At 44.7% G+C, this 19,015-nt stretch overlaps 2 protein-coding genes, 1 long non-coding RNA gene and 1 pseudogene across 10 annotated transcripts in view; 2 read left to right on the top strand and 2 right to left on the bottom strand.

Moving 5' to 3' along the window:
* POGZ (pogo transposable element derived with ZNF domain) overlaps positions 1-4,684 on the top strand; it is a 63,430-nt gene extending 58,746 nt beyond the window's left edge. For all 8 annotated transcript variants that reach the window (XM_027608589.2, XM_027608630.2, XM_027608625.2 and 5 more), the window contains 4 exons: positions 224-280; positions 471-583; positions 801-825; positions 967-4,684. In XM_027608589.2, the coding sequence (XP_027464390.1) occupies positions 224-280; positions 471-583; positions 801-825; positions 967-2,638 (1,867 nt within the window). In that variant the 3' untranslated portion in view covers positions 2,639-4,684. The remainder of the gene's footprint in view (positions 1-223; positions 281-470; positions 584-800; positions 826-966) is intronic.
* A 56-nt stretch (positions 4,685-4,740) lies between these two features.
* On the bottom strand, positions 4,741-4,855 carry LOC113917052 (annotated as a pseudogene).
* A 716-nt stretch (positions 4,856-5,571) lies between these two features.
* Positions 5,572-7,951, bottom strand: PSMB4 (proteasome 20S subunit beta 4). Its single transcript, XM_027568851.1, has 7 exons — positions 7,780-7,951; positions 7,347-7,553; positions 6,909-7,055; positions 6,653-6,734; positions 6,178-6,294; positions 5,905-5,993; positions 5,572-5,696 (listed from the first exon to the last, which is right to left on the bottom strand). The coding sequence occupies exons 1-7, from the start codon at positions 7,917-7,919 to the stop codon at positions 5,684-5,686; spliced, it is 795 nt and encodes a 264-aa protein (XP_027424652.1). The 5' UTR covers positions 7,920-7,951; the 3' UTR covers positions 5,572-5,683.
* Positions 7,952-8,066: 115 nt separating this feature from the next.
* LOC113908598 lies at positions 8,067-18,166 on the top strand. Its single transcript, XR_003515539.1, has 3 exons — positions 8,067-8,187; positions 17,548-17,602; positions 18,110-18,166. It is a non-coding gene; the product is annotated as an uncharacterized LOC113908598 (long non-coding RNA).
* The last annotated feature ends 849 nt before the right edge of the window (positions 18,167-19,015 follow it).

Below are 19,015 nucleotides of genomic sequence, written 5' to 3'. Positions count from 1 at the left end.
CAACCCCAGGCTACTCAATCAGAATGTGTGTTTTAATAGCTCTCCTGGTGATTCACATGCATACTCATAGGGAATATTAGTATGATAGGAAAACTGGCTTGGGTTGAGGTGAGGATGAATTAAAGTGGCATCTCTTTTGTTAGGGCATTGTCAGAGACTGGTGATCTCTTGGTTAATGATCAGAACCCCCTGACTCATGCTGTTTTTTCTGTGTCTTTCTCAGCAATCATGTTCCACGCAAGAGCCCCAAGTATTTGGCTTTGTTTAAAAATTCTGTGAGGTAAGGGAAAACTTCATGGTGGTCTCTTAATTTTTCACGTTCTTACATCAATCCTTTGAAGTAACTTGGGGAGGGGTATGTGAATTAATTTGAGAAAGAGGAGAAAGGATACTCTGTTTATTAGACCTCAGATTTTATCCCTAGTGTCACTGATATATTTGTTTTATATACTCTTGATTCTTTTTCTTAGTGGAATCAAGCTGGCTTGCACTTCATGTACCTTTGTTACCTCTGTGGGAGATGCCATGGCCAAGCATTTGGTATTCAACCCCTCTCACAGATCCAGCAGCATCCTGCCACGGGGTAAGTAGTAGAGATGGGAGTTAGTGGGACAACAAAAGGAGAAAACAAGGATATAGGTCCTACCATATGAGTCAGGAGGCTCTCTACCTGGGCTAGCTCGTCCACCGTTCAGATAGACATCACCAAATTGGAAGCATTCCAGCCTGACATTTCTGTAAGACTGGAGGGCTTGTTTCTTCTCTGAGTTAACATTTCTTTATTGTCTCATTTCCTGTAGGACTCACTTGGATGTCTCACTCAAGGTAACAGGAATCTCACTTCATGGTTTAATTGCTATTTTCAGTGTGTTTTCATCTTTTATTATTATCACTGCTACTATTAGTATCTCCTTTACCAGGCTAGTTTAACTGAGCCTTCTCTTCCTCTCTTTGCTAACCCTTTAGACATGGCCACGCTCGCGACCGCGTGCACGACCGGGGCTTGAAGAGTATATATCCTCCTCCTGCCTTCCCCTCTAATAAAACTGCCACTGTGAAATCTGCGGGGGCCACCCCAGCTGAGCCTGAAGAGCTTCCAACTCCTATGGCCCAAGCACTCCCATCACCGGCCTCAACCGCAACCCCACCACCAACCCCAACCCACCCCCAGCCTTTAGCCCTTCCACCCTTGGCCGCAGAGGGAGCCGAATGTCTGAATGTCGATGACCAGGATGAAGGGAGCCCAGTCATCCAGGAGCCTGAGCAGGCAACAGGGGGCGGTAGTGGCAGTGGGGTTGGCAAGAAGGAGCAGCTGTCTGTGAAGAAGCTTCGAGTGGTACTGTTTGCCCTGTGCTGCAATACAGAACAGGCCGCCGAACACTTCCGAAATCCCCAACGACGGATCCGGCGTTGGCTTCGGCGCTTCCAGGCCTCCCAGGGGGAGAATCTGGAGGGCAAATATCTGAGCTTAGAAGCAGAAGAGAAGCTGGCTGAGTGGGTCCTAACCCAGCGAGAGCAACAGCTACCTGTGAATGAGGAGACCTTGTTCCAGAAGGCCACCAAAATAGGACGTTCTTTGGAGGGGGGGTTTAAGATCTCTTATGAGTGGGCTGTGCGTTTCATGCTCCGGCACCACCTGACTCCCCATGCCCGACGAGCTGTGGCCCACACCCTACCTAAGGATGTGGCAGAGAATGCAGGACTCTTCATTGAATTCGTACAACGACAGATTCATAACCAGGACTTACCCTTGTCCATGATTGTGGCTATTGATGAGATCTCCTTGTTCCTGGATACAGAGGTGCTGAGCAGTGATGACCGTAAGGAAAATGCCCTGCAGACAGTGGGCACAGGGGAACCTTGGTGTGACGTGGTGCTGGCCATTCTGGCAGATGGCACTGTCCTCCCCACCCTGGTTTTCTACCGAGGACAAATGGATCAACCTGCTAATGTGCCAGACTCTATATTGCTAGAGGCGAAGGAGAGCGGCTACAGTGATGACGAGATCATGGAGCTGTGGTCAGCCCGAGTGTGGCAGAAGCACACCGCTTGCCAGCGCAGCAAAGGCATGCTTGTGATGGACTGTCATCGCACTCACTTGTCCGAAGAGGTACTGGCTATGCTTAGTGCCTCTAGCACCTTGCCTGCCGTGGTCCCCGCAGGCTGTAGCTCCAAAATCCAGCCGTTAGATGTATGCATCAAACGAACTGTCAAGAACTTCCTACACAAAAAGTGGAAGGAGCAGGCTCGGGAAATGGCAGATACCGCGTGCGATTCTGATGTCCTACTCCAGCTGGTGCTGGTCTGGCTGGCCGAGGTGCTGGGCGTCATTGGGGACTGTCCAGAGCTGGTGCAGCGGTCCTTCCTTGTGGCTAGTGTTCTGCCTGGCCCTGATGGCAACATTCACTCACCCACGAGAAATGCTGACATGCAGGAGGAGCTCATTGCCTCCCTAGAGGAGCAGCTGAAGCTGAGTGGGGAACAGTCTGAGGAGCCCTCAGCTTCCACTCCCCGACCCAGGTCATCTCCTGAAGAGACAATTGAGCCTGAAAGCCTTCACCAGCTCTTTGAGGGTGAAAGTGAGACCGAGTCCTTTTATGGCTTTGAAGAAGCTGACCTAGATCTGATGGAGATTTGAGTGTTGGGGTCATGAGCGGGTGTGGAGTGGGGGTGGGAAAGCGTGAAGGGGGGGTAGGGGGGCTTCGGGGAAAGGGGATATGCCAGGTCGGGTATTTGGTTTATATTTTTTAATTTTATGCCACCACTCCCCCCGATGGTGACTTCTGTTTCCCTGTGGATTTGTGGATTATTAGGAATACCAGTAGTGATCCCGTCTGAGCCAAGAGCTGGCCCATTGGTCGTTCACTTCTGCTAAAAACAGGTTTTCGTGACTTTTTTTTTTTAAATTTAAATCACTGTTTGGTATTTTTCTGACAAAATCAGGAAAAAGAAAAAAAAAATTCTTCGTGGGCGAATGTTAAATTTTTTGTTTCCCCTTTTACCTCAATTGTATCATAGTACATCTGGATTTTTTTTTGTTTGTTTTACTGTGTGGCAATGTCTTTGGGCATGATGCTATCCAACCATTGTCAATGTGAGAACATTTCTGAAGATGGGAAAGACAAAAATATGTAGCTCACAAACTCTGGTTTATTATATATATGGATAAAAAACTTTTTTCATTGTGGTCTTAACACTTTTATATAAAAATGAAAATGGAAAAAAAACCCCACTGAACGCTCTTCCTTCTCCTTTCTTTCCTTCCCTCTCCAGAGATGTTGATTTCTACAGCAACTCTGAGATATAAAATTGTGGCTTTAAAAATGCATGAAACCACCTCTCATCCAGAATGATGAATTAGATTTGTTTTTCCTCACCACCCTCCCTCCAACAAAAACATGACAAAACCAATATTCTTTGCACTTGGGATCCTTACCCCTTTCCCATGCTCACACCATCACTCTGGACAAAGAATCATACATGTGTCATTAGCAAGCAAGAGGTACTGAGGTGATCACAGTGTTAGGGTGGAAGCCATTCCCAGTGTATGGGTCTTCATCATGTTAAGTGGACAGCATTCCTGTTCAAGAGATCACATGTCCTACAGCCAGGAGCTAATTGTGCAAGAAGTGTTGAACTTTAAAAACAAGACAGACCACTTGTTGAAATCCTGCTTACCCTGTGGCTTTCCTTATTTCTCTTAATGCTTAGAGAAGAATGTGACCTGAAGAAACACACAGGGGTGTGCACAAAGAAAAAGACATGAATCTTTATTTTTCACTGCCAGCTTCAAGGAAAGAATTTTTCTACGATTTGCATGAGGGATTTTTTTTAACTGTATGTACTCATGGTTATAAACTGAAATGTACTGTATTATACAGAGAAAAGGAACAAAAACCCAAGTCCAGCTTTCCCACAGCTAAACCTTCTGTCCATCCCAAGGCTTTCAGCAACATGTCCCTCCTGGGAGCCAAGGAGGCAGCCTGCATAGGCTTGTAAATGGTTCATCTTTAAAATGTACATAAGTGGAACATTTAATAAAATGAGGGGAAATGGATTTATAAACAATGTGGTTTTTTTTTTTCTAGGTAACTCTATTTTAGTAGGCTTTCACAGACTGGGACATGCTCAAGATGTGATGGGCCTGGTGGTATGGGTGTGACATTTGTTACTACCCTCTTTCTCCTCACCTCCATTTTTTGGTTTTTTAAGCCCCAGCACACTATAATATAGTGAACTGGAGTGATCCCCCCCATAAACAGTTTGGCCAGCTTCATGAACCCATGGCATCTGAAAAGTGAACTGAGGATCCATCTTCTCTTGGGCTTCTCTTCCCCAGCTTTTTTGCCTGATGCCATTTTGACAAATATGGACTTTGAAGTCAACCCTTTGTCTTTGAGAAAGTTCAAGAACTATGGTCAACTATCTACAATGACCTAATCCTTCTCTTTGGTAGTCTCCACAGCAGCCCCAGCCTCAGCAGAGCTGGGTTCCTGGCCTCTGCATATTATTACGACTTTCTTGATGGGTAATTTTTTTAAGATCATAACACCAACAGTGGATCAGCTGGGTTTGGCCAGGAAGTTATCTTTGTGGATTCCACCCGCATGGCTTAGTAGTAGAAGGAAGTTTTTTTTTGTTTTGTTTTTTTATAATTCAGTTTAATCAATAAACAAGTATTTATTGACTACTTTCTGTGTTGAGACTGAATATGTGGAAGACTGAAATAGAAAACTCATGGTTTCTTTTTACTTTTCATTTACTAGTTTTGTAACATGGATGATAAGTTTTCAATTAGCAATAATTGCGCCTCGGATAAACCTCATTGGCTACGATACTGCCACTGCGCAAAGCTGTAACATGGATGATAAAGAGGGATATTTTGATCTTGTCCGCTCTCTCACCTCACTGAACTTCTGCAGTAGTTTTGAGTTTGCTGCCTATACTAGTTTCTCAAAGCAGTTGAGAGAGGATGTGCATCTGAATCACCTAGGGTGTTCATTTTTCAAGTTCAGGTTTGACACCATTTGGGGAGAATTTGGCTAATGCCCCAAACGATTTGACTCACAAACTTAGGACTTTTAAATGAACACGTAGTAATTTTACAAGGTTTTCTGATACTAGATTTGGACAATAAACATTTAAGTTAAATGTTGAAGTTACTTATGAAGCGGCGGCATGGGTGAGGGATTGAAGCTTATTCAGAGCAGCTTTACTAGATGCTACATTTCCATCTTTGAAATGGTGTTTTAACTAAAATCACATTTGCAGCCAACATTAAACCAGAAAAATCTTTAAGAATCTAGCACGTGTGGAAACGTTGAAGAAAAACGTTAAACACTTTGTTATCCCACAAAGATTAAGCCTGGCCTCTATACAAAGCTGTTTTCTATCTAGTACAGGCCTAAATGAAAGTGGTGGATCTCTCCTGTACCGTCATGCAGAAAATCCTGTATTTGCTGTAAGAACCAAGAGCCGATGAAGGGTTCTCTGAGCAGGGAGGGAGATGGCACGTGGCACTACTTCACACCTTCACTCCTGGTGTGACTTAAGACAATAAAACCACTCAGCAAGCATTTCAAAGGATTTATTTATCTTACAATAGAAAAGTATACCTTTGAACCAGCCAAGTTCAAAGTTAGAAGAAGGGTACAACTGCAGTTCTGGAATATGCATCTGTATTTCATTCAAAACCACTAAAAAGGAAGAGAGCGTAATAAAATTGTGATGCCATCGAGGGATGAATTAATTCCTAAAAGCAACTCTATCCTCTAACCAAAACCCTCTCAACCCAAAGAATTCTTTTGGTTGAGACCTTCAGAAAAACCCAGCTTAGTACAAGCCAGCAGGCCTCCCAACTGTTCTACCACTTATTTTTAATTCTGTAATTTTAATTTCAATCACCTGATCATGTGAGCAATCTCCCAGTTAGTCTCTGCAGATAGTGGTCCCTCAATTTCAACTCCTTTTTCGGTGACAGTGGCGATTTGAAACTGAAAGAAAGCAGAGTTCCCAATGAAAATTCCAACCCCCCCCATGAAGTCCCCGAGGCCTGCTCAAATCTGCAAATAGGAAATTTGGTAATCTGTTCTTCAAAAGCAAAGACCCAGGTATTACAACTATCCTGACCCCACCAGTTAAGAGTCCCATTTCTTTATTATTCATATCCCTCCTCACCCGGTTATAAGAACGGGCATCTCGATAATACAGCACTCGCATACAGCGTTCCACTAGCTCTCGGGCCTCAGTCTGGCTCAGGACTGGCTGCTTTTCCAGAACTTCTCGCAGCAGAGGCTAGGGAAATGGGAAAAACATGGGAGATACCAGGGGCTGAATACCTGTTGGTCCCAAATCCACAGCATAAATGATCCACCTACTCCTTCACCACACTGAATTCTGCTTACCTGTGCTAACACCAACTTAAAGGGTAAATTCTAGGGCATCCCTCTTTGCACATGTCTACTGAATCTAACATACCACTTTATCATTGGAATATAAGTGCCAACACATATATCCTCCAGACTACAAAGAAAGCCATCTGCCAGGCAGTAGGGATCCTAGTCTAGTCTTCCTGTTGGAATTTCAAGGGAAGAACAAGCAGATGACAACTAGTCCCCACTGCCTTGTCTTCCCTCCCCTCTCATGCACGTACCTGAGCCAAGTATGCACCATAACCAGTGGCCAGCGAAGGGGCTTCATAAGCTACACCAAGCATGTCCACATAACCGAGGAAGCTAACAGGACAACACAACAGGTCAAAGAATTCATTTCAACTTAGGTTTTCTTAGATATCTTAGCTTGAAGGTGGGGCCATGGGGTCTGAGAGGTGGCATTCACTCAGAGGGAAGAGATAAAACACTACACAGACACCAGAGGTTGGGTAGTCGGGGAAATTATTTCAAGTCAACCTCTCTCCATCAGCATAGCCTCCAATGACCATGGTGTTCCACAGGGGGTTCATCTTGGAGCGGCGGCTGTACATGGCCCTGGTCAGCCATGAATGAATAGCTCTAGGACTATAGCTGTGTCCGTCTCCCAACAACTCCTCATCAATCCTTAAAAGGAATTGGTCATGAGAAAAAGGAAAGAATGTAAGTCGGGAATTCCACCCACCCCCCGCAAAGAAGTTACCATAATCTTCCCCATTTTACACCCCCTAACGCCGAAAACTATGTACTGCGAACACAACACTCTCATCTTCCACCCCCAACAATTTTTCTGTCCTCTGCTGCAGCCTCAAAGTCCTCCACTCTAGAACTTCTAAGGGGATTTAAAAACAAAACAAAACAAAACAGTGACTTCCTCTCCCCACCTGGGATCTATCCCCTATTCTCCAGATAACTTACACCATCTGGCCGAGAACTTGCTTCAAATACTGGAAATCTGCGTAGTCTCCGGAAGCACCCAGCATGGTGCTGTCGTTGACTCGCATAATGCGAGAGATGTTGCGGAAACGAGCCAAGGAGCCGTAGGAGCCCAGCATGTCAGCCGCAATCACCACTCCACCCTCAAACTTAACGCCCAGGACCGAGGTCCCGGTCACCATGGGGTTCCTAGACAGAGGGAGGGAGGTCTGGCGAGGGGAGAGGCATGGGAGAAGAGCCTGAGCTCTCTTCCACGCAGTGGGTTCCGCTTCTGATTTTCCATGTCTCCTTTCACTCTTCGGGACTCTCGGCCCCGCGGTCCCCGCCTCGCCTTCCCCGGTTTCCTCAGAACCGACCGGCCCCTCCAGGCCTCACCGTCCCGCCCCCTGCGCAGGCTAAGACGCCGAGAACTCACTGCGTGTGCGTAATCGGACTCCCGTAGGGCGCGGACGCCGGCTCCACGGAGGTACCAGGAGTAGGCGGGATGTGGTAAAACTGCCCGGGAGCCGGACCCCCGGCCCAAAGTCTGGACCGCGACTCCAAAAACGCTTCCATCTTAGTCACGGTGGCAGAGGAAATGATAACGCATGCGCCAACGGAAGCGGAAGTGACCCTTCGGTGGCCACACCTTCTTCCTGCCAGCCGCTTCCAGCAGCCATGTTGATGAGGTCACAGCCGACCGTAAGCATCCTCGTGGTTGGCGGCAGAGACCCAGAGAGTTGGAGTTTTCTGGCGTCGCCGCGGTTGGCCGCATCGCAGTAGAGTCTGGACTAGATCGGAGTGTTCTGACGCACGAGTTCAGGGAAGGGAGGTTGATTGGGAGGTAGGTATGGGGAGCCCCTTCAAGACACTGAGGAGACAAATTCTCGTGTCCTTTTTTTGGATCTTTATCAAAAGGCCCCACGTGAAACTGACGGTGAACCATGATCTCTTACGTCTGTACTTCTCAAAGCAGTCCTGTAAGGCAGGCATTATTCGACCCATTTTATAAATAAGGCTTGTGGCGTATTTACCTGACCACACAGCAAGTAAAGATCTTAGTCTTCAAGCCCAGATTTTAAAAAGGAGTCATATAGGGACGTCTGGGTGGCTCAGTGGGTTAAGCGGCTGCTTTCAGCTCGGGTCATGATCCCGGATCAAGTCCTCCATTGAGCCTGCTTCTCCATCTGCCTGCCGCTCCCCGTGCTTGTTCTCTGATAAATAAATGAGACTTTTAATCATACAGATGTGCATGCCCTGAGGTGTATGGTAACCCAGGTGGATCACACTCTGTGGGACCCTGGACAGATGTCTGAAAGTTTCCTTACTGTCAAACGTTCTTGCCTTCCTCGCAAGCAGCAGAAAAATTCCATCGACTGTGGGCGTGAAACTCAATTAATTCCAGGACTTCCCTTTCCGATGTGGTTCTATATCAGGAGCTGGAAGCAGTGTCTAGAATCATACTGGTGAATCGAAAACCACTACTTTGCCACTCTTCCCTGATGTGGGAAAGACGTTAGGGTTCGAAGCCAACGGCCAAGAAAGAATTCTTGAGAGGTCTTTGGTGCAAAAAGGCGATTTTATTAGAGCACAGGGACAGGATCCATGAGCAGAAAGAGCTGCTGCCCTGGCGTTGTGAGGGGTGGCTGAGGATGTACTAACTACACGGTTAGGGGAGCTAAGGAAAAAGGGAGGTTTCTAGAGAACTTGGAGTCATATGCTAAGGAGGACCTACAAGATACCGGAGGCCTTGCCATTATCAAGTTAAGGTTGTTTTTCCCCTCTAGCAAGGCATTAACATTAAGATAGGAGATTCCTGGAAGAATGTCCCACATGTCCCACCCAGGAGTGGGGGATGGGGGGAGGTTGCAAGGTGTCCGTTTATGCTTCATCTTCAGCCAGCCTTCTGCTCCCTCATCACTCCGTACACAACTTGAACTTAAATTTTTTACACAGTGGGAAACCAAATCAATTTTGTTTTTTGTTTTTTTTTAAGATTTTTTATTTATTTGTTTGACAGAGAGAGACACAGCGAGAGAGGGAACACAAGCAGGGGGAGTGGGGGAGGGAGAAGCAGGCTTCCCGCGGAGCAGGGAGCCCGATGCGGGGCTCGATCCCAGGACCCTGGTTTCATGACCCGAGCCGAAGGCAGACGCTTACGACTGAGCCACCCAGGCGCCCCCCAATTTTATTTTTTAAAATTCCCTGAGTGGGGTGCTTGGGTGGCTCAGTCTGCGGAGCCTGGGACTCTTGATTTTGGCTTAGGTCATGATCTCTGGTGGTGGGATCCAGTCCCGCTTGGGCTCTGCGCTCTACTGAGCAGGGAGTCGGCTTCTCTCCCTCTCTCTTCCTTCCCCTTGTTCATGCGCACGTACACTCTCTCTCTCTCTCTCTCTCTCTCTCTCTCTCTCTCTCTCTCTCTCTCAAATAAGTAAATCCTTATAAATAAAATAAAATACCCTGAGTCAATTTGAACCAAAACAATGCGTGAAATTTTAACCTAATTAAGTAACAAAGTATTTTACTAGGTCATGAAACCCTGGAAAGGGAAGGGTCAAGATCTTGTGTCTGAGGCACCCGACTGACACCCTTTGTATCACCTTTTGGTCTTGAAAATTATACTTTCCTTTCTAAAAATAGCCACCTCTTCACCAGACCCTATATTCCAGGTGACTCCTGGGCCAGTCGGAGTGTTACTTGGACAAATAGCTGACACTTAGTGGGATAATGGCTTACTGGGATTCCTCGAAAACTACAAGAATACCTTGTTATTTGTAGCTGCCAGAGCCCTCATAATATGAACTTTAAATCAATCAGCAATTAACTGGCTATGTCCCTGTTTAGAAGTGACCTCCTGGGTTGCTGGTTTTTGGTCTCACTCATTTTTAGGTCCCCAGAATAAGGCTCTTGTAAGGCCAGTACCAGTTCCAGAGATTAGGCAGGTCTAAATGAAGAGAAGTGAAAGGATCTGGAATCATCCAGCCTGAGAGTAGAATGGCTCTCAAACCACCACCATTTGATGATGCAATATTCAAAAGAAGGTGACCAGCATGTCTTTGCTTATGAGGTGAAAACAAGACGTAAATTAAAATGAAAACAACGGAAATTAGGAGGTTTCTTTCTTCTCTTTTTAAAGCAGTCTGGTATTAATCTGGGGAAAAAAAATTTTTTTTAAGAGAGGGAAGAGGGGGAGAAGGAGAGAAATCTTAAGCAGATTCCATGCCCAGCGTGGAGCCAGACATGGGACTTGATTTCACTACACTGAGGTCATGACTCAAGCCGAATTCAAAGAGTCAGAAGTTCAAGCGGGTGCCTGGGTGGCTCAGTTGGTTAAGCGACTGCCTTCAGCTCAGGTCATGATCCTGGAGTCCCAGGATCGAATCCTACATTGGGCCGCTCAGCGGGGAGCCTGCTTCTCCCTCTGACCCTAACCCCTCTCATGTGCTCTCTCTCTCTCAAAAAAAAAAAAAAAAAAAAGATGCTCAAGTGGCTGAAACACCCAGGTTCCCCTCTGGAAAATCTTTTTTAAGTGTGCCTAATTTTCTTTTTCTTTTTTTTTTTAAGATTTTATTTATTTATTTGACAGAGAGAGACACAGCGAGAGAGGGAACAGAAGCAGGGGCAGTGGGAGAGGGAGAAGCAGGCCTCCCATGGAGGAGGGAGCCCAATGCGAGGCTTAATCCCAGGACCCCGGGACCATGACCTGAGCTGAAGGCAGACGCTTAATGACTGAGCCACCCAGGTGCTCCTAAGTGTGCCTAATTTTCTATGGTTGACTGTTACTTTGACTTTAATTAACAGCTCCCACCAGAGTTAAAGCTTTTAAGTCAGCAATCCCCAGACTGGTTTTGAAAACCAGTCAGGATATCCTTGGGTATAGGGGATGTCGTGAAAGTCTCAGAAAATAAATAAAACTAGACTAAATTGGAAAATAATAAACATCATTACAACCACCTCAGAAACATTTTCACTACTCTACTTTTTAGGAGAAATAGAATTTGAACTTTCAAAAGAGTTAAGGATCACTTCCTGATCTGTTCAGGGCCTGGCCCCAGGGGGTATAACAGAGAGATGAGAAAGAAAGCACATCCAGCTTGTCCATGACTGCACTGTTCTATGAGTCTTCCCTGAGGATTTTTGCAATTTTTCATCTTCTATAATTCATTTCTATAGTATCTCTCTTACAGCATGTGTCACACTTGTCCAAAGACTCTCTTCTCCACCAAACTAAAAGTCTCACAAAGGCAGTAACTGAGATTGTCTTTCAACAGTGTCCATTGATGCACAGAAGTTTTTAATTTTGATTTAGCCCTATTTATCAATTTCATCTTTTCTTGTCCATACTTTTGCTGTCATAGCCAGGAAATTAATACCAAATACAATGTCATGAAGCTTTCCCCTGGTTTTCTTCTTAAGTTTTATAGTTTTAACTTTAAAAAAAAATTTATTTTTTAAAATTTCTTTCATTTGACAAAGAGAAAGACAGCGAGAGAGGGAACACAAGCAGGGGGAGAGGGAGAAGCAGGCTTCCCACGGAGCAGGGAGCCCGATGCAGGGCTTGATCCCAGGACCCTGGGATCATGACCTGAGCCGAAGGCAGACACTCAACAACTTGAGCCACCCAGGCACCCCTTAACTTTTTTAAAAAAAGATTTATTTATTGATTTGAGAGAGAGAGCGAGCTGGGGGGAGGGGCAGAGAGGAAGGTAGAGAATCTCAAGCTGACTCCCCACTGAGTGTGGAGCCTGACACAGGGCTCCATCCCAAGACCCTGAGATTGTGACCTGAGCTGAAATCAAGAGTTGGATGCTTAACTGACTGAGCTACCCAAGTACCCCTAGTTTTAATTCTTATATTTAGGTTTCTTATCTAATTTTTTGAGATTTTATTTTTAAGTAATCTCTACACCTAATGTGGGGCTCAAACAACCCCAAGATTAAGAGTCACATGCTCAACCAACTGAGCCAGGCTGGCGCCCCATAGATCGCTTATTCATTTTGAGTTAAATTTTGTCTATGGTAGAAATGTAAGGGTCCAACGTCATTCTTTTACATGTGGATATCCAGTTTCCCCAACATTATTTGTTGGAAAGACTGTCTTTTTCCTCAGTGAATGGCCTTGGTATTTCATGGAATTCATTGATTGTATGTGTGAGGGTTTATTACTGGGTTCTCTGGTGTATCCCATTAGTCTGTATGTCTTTATCACAGTACCACACTGTTTTGTTTACTGTAGGTTTGTAGCAAGATTTGAAATCAGGAAGTATAAGACCCCCAACTTTATTCTTTTTTAATGTTTTGATAAAAATATCTTTTTGAAACTTTTTTGTGGTGGCATTTTTTTTCTTTCATATATAAATCTCGATTAACAGTTATTTTCTTTTGGAACTTTAAAGATGTTATTTCATTGTTACCTGATTTCTGTCGTTTTTGTTAGAAGTCACCTGTGTGTATTATTGTTGTTTCTTTGAAGATAATGTGGTGAGTGGCCTATTTTAAGATGTTCAGCAATGTCTTTGATGTTCATTAGTGTTAGGATATACCTTGGCATGGTTTTATTTGTATCTATCTCCCTTGGGTTAGCTGAGCTTCTTGAATATGAGGGTTGGTATCTTTCATTAGTTTTCAAAAATTATCGGCCATTATCTCTTTGAATATTGCTTTTGCTCAACAAACTCTTTTCTCTCCTTAGACTCCAAATGTGCTATATATTTGAGCATGTCCTCATGCTTCATAATTTTTGTTTTCCATTCTTTTTGATCTCTGCACTTCAGCTTGAGTATTTTTATTGACCTGTCTTCCAATTCACTAATCCTATGTTCTACTCTATCTAATTTGCTGTTAAACCCTTACATTGAATTCTTCATTTCAGATTTTTTTTTTTCCAGTTCTAAATGTCCATCTGACTTTTTTATAGATTCCAATTCTCTGTTTAAATTCTCCGTATTTGGGCGCCTGCGTGGCTCAAATGGTTAAGCTTCTGCCTTCAGCTCAGGTCATGATCCCAGGGTCCTGAGCTTGAGCCCTGCATCAGGCTCCTTGCTCAGTGGGAAGCCTGCTTCTCCCTCTACCACTCCCCCTGCTTGTGTGCTCTCTCTCTCTGTCATATAAATAAATAAAATCTTTTTTAAAAAATTCTCCATATTTTCATCTATATGTCCATTATTTTCACTCTTTTCCTTAACATGTTAATCATAGTTATTTTTACATTCTTATGTGCTGATTCTAATATCTGAATCGTCTGTGGGTTTTTTCCTGTTATCTTTTTCTTTTCATTTTGGTCATGTTTCTTTTCTCTATGCAAATAGAATAATTTTTTATTGTCTTCTAGAAATGATGAATAATTTTAAAGGCTCCATAGCATGTTCTTTTCCACCAGAAAATGTTCTCCCTTTTTCCTTTCAGGCAGTTAGAGTGAGGGGCTGATCACCTCAATCCAGTCAGGGATTAGGCTGTATCAGGGTTGGATTGCTGTTTCAGTCTTTTCACTCATATTCTTCAGGCATGTTCCTCACAATCTTCTGATTGAAAACTGGGCAGGTATTCATCTCCCTGGCCCTGAAATACTGAAGAAGATTGAGCTAGCTCTCCAGGCTCCTGCTCCATGCAGCTCAGAATCTGGCTGATATCTTGAGGAGGAGACCAATTGAGGTTCTTGTCCTTCCTCTGCCTCAGCAGGTCTTTGTTTCCTAACCAATAATGCCAGACTGGGAGATTAATCTGCCTTTTAGAAGCTCGTAGTCAGGCTCTTCAGCCTCCTGTACATTCCAAGAGTTCAGCAAATATGCCATGAATAAACTGGCCACCTAAGTTTTCAGCTTGTCACTCCAGCTTTGAATGACCACCAAAAACTGATGATTTCTCTTCCCCAAGTAGAGGCATTCTGCCTGGGTTAAACTTTAGCCTCAGCCTGTGCTCAGCTTAATTCAGAAAGGTTCTTCCATCTCTGGAATTTTTACTTCACATAGCCCTCATTCCTTCCATAGCCCTTTGGTACTTTTTTTAAAAATACGGTTTTTGTAATTTATCTAGATTCTTACTGCAGTAGAAGGACTGACCTGCCATGACCTACAAGTTACCAGGTGCATTCATACAGATGCTGTAATAAATAACAACAACCTTAGTAGCTTAAAACAATAAGAATTTATCATTGCACAGTTCTAGAAGCCAGAAGTCTGAAGTTGAGGCATCAGCAAGACCACACCCCCATGGAGGGTTCCTTGGCTTGTGGGTACATCACTTTCTGTCTCTGTCTTCACATAACCTCCTCCTCTGGGTCAAATCCCCCTCTGCCTTTCTCTTATAAGGATACTTATGATTGCCTTTAGGACCCACCCAGATAATCCATTATAATCACTTCATTTAGAGGTCCTTCATTTAATGACATCTGCAAATACCCTTTTTCCAACTAAGGTAACATTTACAGGTTGCAGGGATTAGGGTGTAGATCTATCTCCAACCATTATCAACCAATCACATGTGGAATCAGAAGTGCATGTGTTTTCTTAGTTTTATAATTGAAAAATGAAATACAGAAGATCATGCAAAGCAAATATATTACTTGATGAATTATTATAAGGCAAACACCCTTGGGATGCCTGGATGGCTCAGTTGGTTACACGTCTGCCTTTGGCTTAGGTCATGACCCCAGGGTCTTGGGATCGAGTCCCTCAGGCTCCTTGCTCAGCCGGGAACCTGCTTCTCCCTCTGCCTGACACTCCCCCTGCTTGTGCTCTCTCTCTGACAAATAAATAAAATCTTAAAAAAGAGGCAAACACCCTTGTAACTACCATCTAGATCAAGAAATGGAACCTTTCCGGCTACCCCACCCAGTCCCAATCACAATTCTCTCCCTCCCCTAAAAAGTAGCCACTCTCCTGACTTTAACGATAATGAGTCCCTTGTATTCCTTTAGTTTTATCAAGCAAGTATGCTTCCCTGGACGTTCTACTTCAGTCTTTCCCACTTCTTTGATTTGGTATGTATTTTGAGGGTTTTTTTTTTTTCAATCTTTAGCCCTTTTTAATGACATGTTATTCTTCTCGGTATCATTATATACAAATCAACAGTCTTTTCATTTTGTCTTGCCTTTTAGGGATAGCTAGGAGTAAGAATAAACCACTTATTTTTATTATTTCCATTCTAAAATCTGTAGAATTATTATTTTTTGATGACTCTTTGACTGTTGGTTGGAAAGTGTCCAGTTGGGTAAAATAGTGAAGATATGCTATAAGTGCTTTAGTTATAATTATTTAAAATTTTATAATCTTTTGTCAAAATGTCATAATCTTTTAGAAGGAAAAGTGAATTTAGAATGAGAAGGTGAAAAACATCAAACTTAAAAGCTACTGAGTTCCAGGGGCACCTGGGTGGCTCAATTGGTTAAGCATCTGACTCTTGATCCCAGCTCACGTCTCAATCTCAGGGTCATGAATTCAAGCCCCACGTTGGGCTCCAAACTGAGGGTGGAGCCTACTTACAAAAACAAAAACTGCTGAGTGTCAAACAGAATTAAAATGGCTTAAAGATGGGCGCCTGGGTGGCTCAGTTGGTTAAGCGACTGCCTTCGGCTCAGGTCGTGATCCTGGAGTCCCGGGATCGAGTCCCACATTGGGCTCCCCACTCAGCGGAGAGTCTGCTTCTCCCTCTGACCCTCTTCCCTCTCATGCTCTCTTGTCTCCCATTCTCTCTCTCTCAAATAAATTAAAATTTTTAATAAATAAATAAATAAAATGGCTTAAAGATGATTCCCTAGGGGTGCCTGGGTGGCTCAGTCAATTGGACATCTGCCTTCGGCTCAGGTCATGGTCCCAGGGTCCTGGGATCAAGCCCTGCATGGAGCTCCCTGCTTGGTGGGAAGCCTGCTTCTCCCTCTCCCACTCCCCCTGCTTGTGTTCCCTCTCTCGCTGTTTCTTTCCGCCAAATAAATAAATAAAACCTTTAAAAAAAAAAAAAAGATGATTCCCTAAACTGACAATAGAAAATAAAGCTCTTCGGGGCGCCTGGGTGGCTCAGATGGTTAAGCGTCTGCCCTCGGCTTGGGTCATGGTCCCAGGGTCCTGGGATTGAGCCCCATGTTGGGCTCCCTGCTAGGTGGGAAGCCTGCTTCTCCCTCTCCCACTCCCCCTGCTTGTGTTCCCTCTCTCACTGTGTCTCTCTCTGTCAAACAAATAAATAAAATCTTAAAAAAAGATAAATGCTTGATTCTTTCTCTTCAATGATTTTTTTTAAAGATTTTATCTATTTATTTGTCAGAGGGAGCAGCAGCCTCTCCCACTGAACAGGGAGCCCAATGCGGGGCTTGTTCCCAGGACCCTGGGATCATGACCTGAGCCAAACGCAGATACTTAAGACTGAGCTACCCAGGCATCCCTCTTTAATGACTTTTTTTTTAAAGATTTTATTTATTTTGCCCGATCATTATCAAAATGTGACTTTTTTTCATTTTTATGAGCGTGGATTTTTTTTTTAAAGATGTATATATTTGGGGGGGCGGGGCAGAGAGAGAGGGAGAGAATCTCAAGCAGACTCCCTGCTGAGTGTGGAGCCTGACATGGGGCTTGACCTCACGACCCTGAGGTCATGACCTGAGCTGAAATCAAGAGTCAAACGCTTAACTGACAGAGCCACCCAGGCGCCCCTGAACTCATGGATTTAAACATTATTCATTTTGATGCCCCAATTATTCCAGATTTGGCCAGTGAGAATCCTTTCAAGCCAGCTCCTGGGTCCTTTTACCATTTCCCCATCATTGGGCACCTGGGTGACTCAGTCATTAAACATCTGCCTTTGGCTCAGGTCATGGTCCTGGGGTCCTAGGATCAAGCCCTGCATTGGGCTCCCTGCTCAGCGGGAAGCCTGCTTCTCCCTCTGCCTCTGCTGTTCTCTGTCTCTCTCTCTGTCAAATAAATAAATAAAATCTTTTAAAAAAAAACCAAACATTTGCCCATGATTATTTGAGCACATCCTTTCTGGGACAGCAGGATGTTTCCGGCTCACCTTCTAGTTTCTCTGCACCAGCTCTGTTATCAGTCATTTCTCTGAGGAGCCTTGATTTCTTTTAGTGGAGACTAATATTTAGGAACCAGGGTTTGGTCCCCAGGTGAGCTTATTACTTTGCAGATGTTGCTGTTCAGAAAATTTCTCAGTGGAGTGAGCTACACACATACACTTACATCAGCATTTATTTCTCTGCTTATCTATAGGCATGAAAAACTACAAGTTTACACTGCTATCTCCAATCCCAATCGATACCACTGGGTATGTTCTAATTTTCTCTCTTTCCATATTTCTTTTCTAAAAGTGAGAAACGTGGCTCCCATTAGCTTTACTATATGATTTTTTAGAGTCAGTTCGTTTATGTGTGACCAGTCTCCTGTCCCCCCTGCCACTGTCTCCATCCGTGTACGGCATCCTTCTCCACCAGTCCAGACTTCAGTGCTCCTCACTGTGCTATTGCTGGTCGGCCCCACGCCTGTGCTGGTGCACCCCTCAGCCTGCCTGGGCTCCATCCTGCACTGCGCCCTCCCCTCATGAAGATAGTCCCTCTAGCCTCCCGGGGCTCAAACGGCCCAGCTTGGGTCGCTGCCACTGCGACCTCCTTACATCTCCCGCAGGGCCGCGATGCATCCAGCTCTGCCTCACACACATGCCTACCTTGCTTGGCCCCTCCTAATGGCTTTTGGACCAAATTGTTTACAAAAGGAAGGGATAGGGGAAGTGTGGGGGGGATATATAAATAGTGATGTAATTTTTTGTTTGTTTTAGGATTTTTAGGGACGCCTGGGTGGCTTAGTCAGTTAAGCGTCTGTCTGCCTTCGGCTCAGGTCATGATCCCAGGGTCCTAGGATGGAGTCCTGCATCGAGCTCCCTGCTTGGCAGGGAGTCTGCTTCTCCCTCTCCCTTGGCTGCTCCCCTTGCTTGTGCTCTCTCTCTCTTTGTGAAATAAATAAAAAATAAAAGATATAAGGGGTGCCTGGGTGGCTCAGTCGTCAAGCGTCTGCCTTCGGCTCAGGCCATGGTCCCAGGGTCCTGGGATCGAGCCCCACATCAGGCTCCCTGCTCCACAGGAAGCCTGCTTCTCCCTCTCCCACTCCCCCTGCTTGTGTTCCCTCTCTCTCTGTCTCTCTCTCTCTGTCAAATAAATAAATAAATAAAATCTTTAAAAAAAAAAAGCCTTTTAAGTTTATTTTAGAAAGGTAGAGCACACATGCTGGAGGAGGAACAGAGGGAGAGGGAGAGAGAAAGAGTCCTCAAGCAGACTCCATGCTGAGCAAGGAGCCTGACTCAGGGAATTAATCCCAGGACCCTGAGATCATGACTTGAGCTGAAATCGAGAGCCAGTACTTGACCAATTGAGCCACCCCAGGTGCCCCCAAAGTGATGTCATTTTGACAGGACCCGTGGCAGAAAAGGCTGCATTACAAGTGTGAGGGGTGACTGACTGTATACCTGGGGGTTGGGGGAGGTAAGGAAAAAGGAAGGTTTCTGAAAGGACTTTCAAGTATTTGTCAATGGGCTGCAGGTCATAAAGAAATTTAATGTTAGGGCTCCAGGAAATTGAGTTATGGGTCTCTGAAAGTTAGGCTGTGGGTAAGAATGTTTTTTCCTTGTAAATCATTAGGACATTTGTAAACTGATGGCGACTCATGTCCTGTAGGACTGTGATCTTTA

Source organism: Zalophus californianus, chromosome 4 (genome assembly GCF_009762305.2).
Source record: "Zalophus californianus isolate mZalCal1 chromosome 4, mZalCal1.pri.v2, whole genome shotgun sequence".
Taxonomy (NCBI): domain Eukaryota; kingdom Metazoa; phylum Chordata; class Mammalia; order Carnivora; family Otariidae; genus Zalophus; species Zalophus californianus.
Note: the sequence above shows the minus strand (reverse complement) of the source record. Positions and strands in the feature narration are given on the sequence as shown.